General features: G+C 54.6%; 1 protein-coding gene across 1 annotated transcript in view; it reads left to right on the forward strand.

The window, feature by feature from the left end:
- The window catches only part of LOC125959842 (CLK4-associating serine/arginine rich protein-like), a 6,171-nt gene that overhangs the window by 970 nt on the left and 2,701 nt on the right, over positions 1–2,500 (forward strand). Inside the window, exons 3-5 of the mRNA XM_049692805.1 lie at positions 47–237; positions 331–2,341; positions 2,470–2,500. The exon at positions 2,470–2,500 is cut by the window's right edge and continues 150 nt beyond it. Of these exons, the coding sequence (XP_049548762.1) occupies positions 47–237; positions 331–2,341; positions 2,470–2,500 (2,233 nt within the window). The remainder of the gene's footprint in view (positions 1–46; positions 238–330; positions 2,342–2,469) is intronic.

Consider the following 2,500-nt stretch of genomic DNA (forward strand, 5'->3'; position numbering starts at 1 on the left):
GTTTATTTGAATTCGTTTTTCTTCTCTCCTTTCCACCGTACCTCAGGATGCCATGGCAAGGACAGAGGGACAACTTGATCGATCGTTTCGATGTGCGAGCCCATCTCGACTACATAGCACCGGCGCCGCGACAACCGGAATCTGAAACGGGTTCCGAACTAGTCGTGGTCGAGGATGCCGATGAACGATCGATGAACTATGAACGGTTTCGGGTGCTTGCCCAGAACGAATTTCTCGGTGGGTAAACTATGGATCCAACGACGCATTAAGGGCACTTGAGGGGTGGGGATCGTTTTGAACCTCGAGTGTTAACCGTAACCGCCGTTGCAGGTATCGTCGAGGAAAAGTATCTTCATCAGCTGTACCTCGAGGAGCAGTTTGGTGTAAACGCGCAAGTTGAAGCTGAAACCAAGGCCGCTGCAGCTGCATCAAAAAAGAAATCATCTGCCGGTGCTGCGATCGGATATACCTACGAAGAAACGGAAATGGCAGGAAGCTCTGCTGGTGGCGGTGGAGGAACCGGAGCCGGTTCCGTAGTTGGCAGTTCATTGTCATCCTCCGGGAACGTCCCCTTTTCCCAATCGATTTCAGCCATCGAGAAGTCGGTCGAAGGTCCATCACCAGTGGCAACCGGAGGTAGTAGTGGGGGAGCAGCGGTTCGCTTTGACGAGTGCATGAAAGATGAGTCGGATTCAGATCTCGATATGGACGTGTCGATCGATATCAACAAAATTGGTACCACGCAGGCCCACGAACTGAATGCTTGTGGGCGCCAGTACGGTATGCAGAGCAACGATTTCTATTCCTTCCTCACAAAGGATGCCGATGAAGCGGATGCATTGAGAATGGCACGTGAGGAGGAGCAGGAGAAGATCATGTTCAGTGGTCGAAAGAGCCGACGGGAACGGCGGGCCCAGCGGGAACGCAAGTTCGCCGGTAGACCGCTCAGCCCACCAAGCTACGCAGCGAAAGAGGAACTGGTGCCAAGGACTTTTGTCGAGACGAATGATAGTTCCCGCTCGCCCTCACCGGTCAATTCGGGCAAGATCACCTACATTACTTCGTTCGGTGGTGAGGATGAACTGCAGGCACATGGGAAGATATCGTTCGGTTTCAGTCGCGATATGAGCACTCTCGGTGGCATTGCCGCTGGTACATCGAAAGCTGCCCGGTTACGCTCCGCTGCTGTTGCTTCGGGCACGGCAGGTAGTGGTGGAGGCGGAGGTGTGGTAACATACGCCGAGAAGGTTAAGCAAAATCTTGAAAAGCTGAAAGCTCAGGAACCGAAAGAGATTGACCGGAAACCGCCGGTACAGTATCAGCGCCAGGCATCGACGGGCCGAGCGGGAAGACGAGGTGGTGGTAGCCGAAGAAGTGCCAGCAGTAGCAGTGGAAGCAGCCGGAGAGGTGGCCGAAGAACTAGAGCAAGAAGAAGATCATCCAGCAGCAGTAGCAGTAGTAGCGGAAGCAGCAGTAGCAGCAGGAGCCGCAATCGGGGCCGTGCTAGTAAGAGTCCGCCAGTAGGAAGACGCCCGACCCGAAGGTTACCGGACAGGGGTGGTCGGAGTAGATCACCGTCAAAAGGAAGACGCTGCACGGGTGGCGCCGGTAGCCGTCATGCGGCACATTCACGATCACATCGAAGACGCTCAAAGTCTGACACTCGTTCCCGTTCGCGATCACGATCAAGATCACGATCGCGGACACGTTGGAGTCCGGTGGCACGAAAACGGTCCCCACGATATGGCTCCCGAACACGCAAAGGATCACCGAAACGTTCCTCTTCCTCATCTACCTCATCGTCGCGATCGCGTTCTCGTACACCGCCAAGCCACAGCCGTACGCAAACGTCAACTCGAGCCGGTCCCTCGAAACGCACCGTGTCCGGATCGGATAGCTCCGATAGTTCGTCGGCTGGTTTCGCGAGAAAAGTTCGCACAACACAAGTCACAGTTCCTCAGGAGAAGAAAAAGCAGCCTCCGATAGCAGCCGTTATTACGCCAGCAATTCTCAGCACACTACCTCTATCTCTCCCTCCTCCGCCTCCTCCACCGCCATTACCACCTCCGGCGGTATCCAGCGAACCGGTGGTGGAAGAAAAAAAACCAATTCTAGCTCCACTGGCTATAATCGAACCGGAGCCGTCAGTTCCGATCAAGCGCTACTATGGGCGTCGTCGTGGGGATGAGAGTTCAACCGATGATGGGAGCAGTTCCGGAGAAGACGGCTCGAGCAAGCCATCGATCGTAGAGGATCGTAAGCCAGTTATCGCGGGATTGCTGGATCCCGATACAGGCAGTGTCGATGATTCGACTGCCGCCAGCACTGGGAGCAGCTGCAAGTGAGTGTGTCGTAGCGTATTCGTTCAATTGTTTTGATCCTCCGTGAAGCATCTCATGGGATGCTTAAAACGTTGCTCTTTTTGTCGTCTATTTAATGCGATCGCTTATTCTCTGTCCTTTTCCGTAGATTCCCTAGCGGCGAACTAGGAGGTGTGGTG

The sequence above is a fragment of the Anopheles darlingi genome, chromosome 2 (assembly GCF_943734745.1).
Source record: "Anopheles darlingi chromosome 2, idAnoDarlMG_H_01, whole genome shotgun sequence".
Classification (NCBI taxonomy): Eukaryota; Metazoa; Arthropoda; class Insecta; order Diptera; family Culicidae; genus Anopheles; species Anopheles darlingi.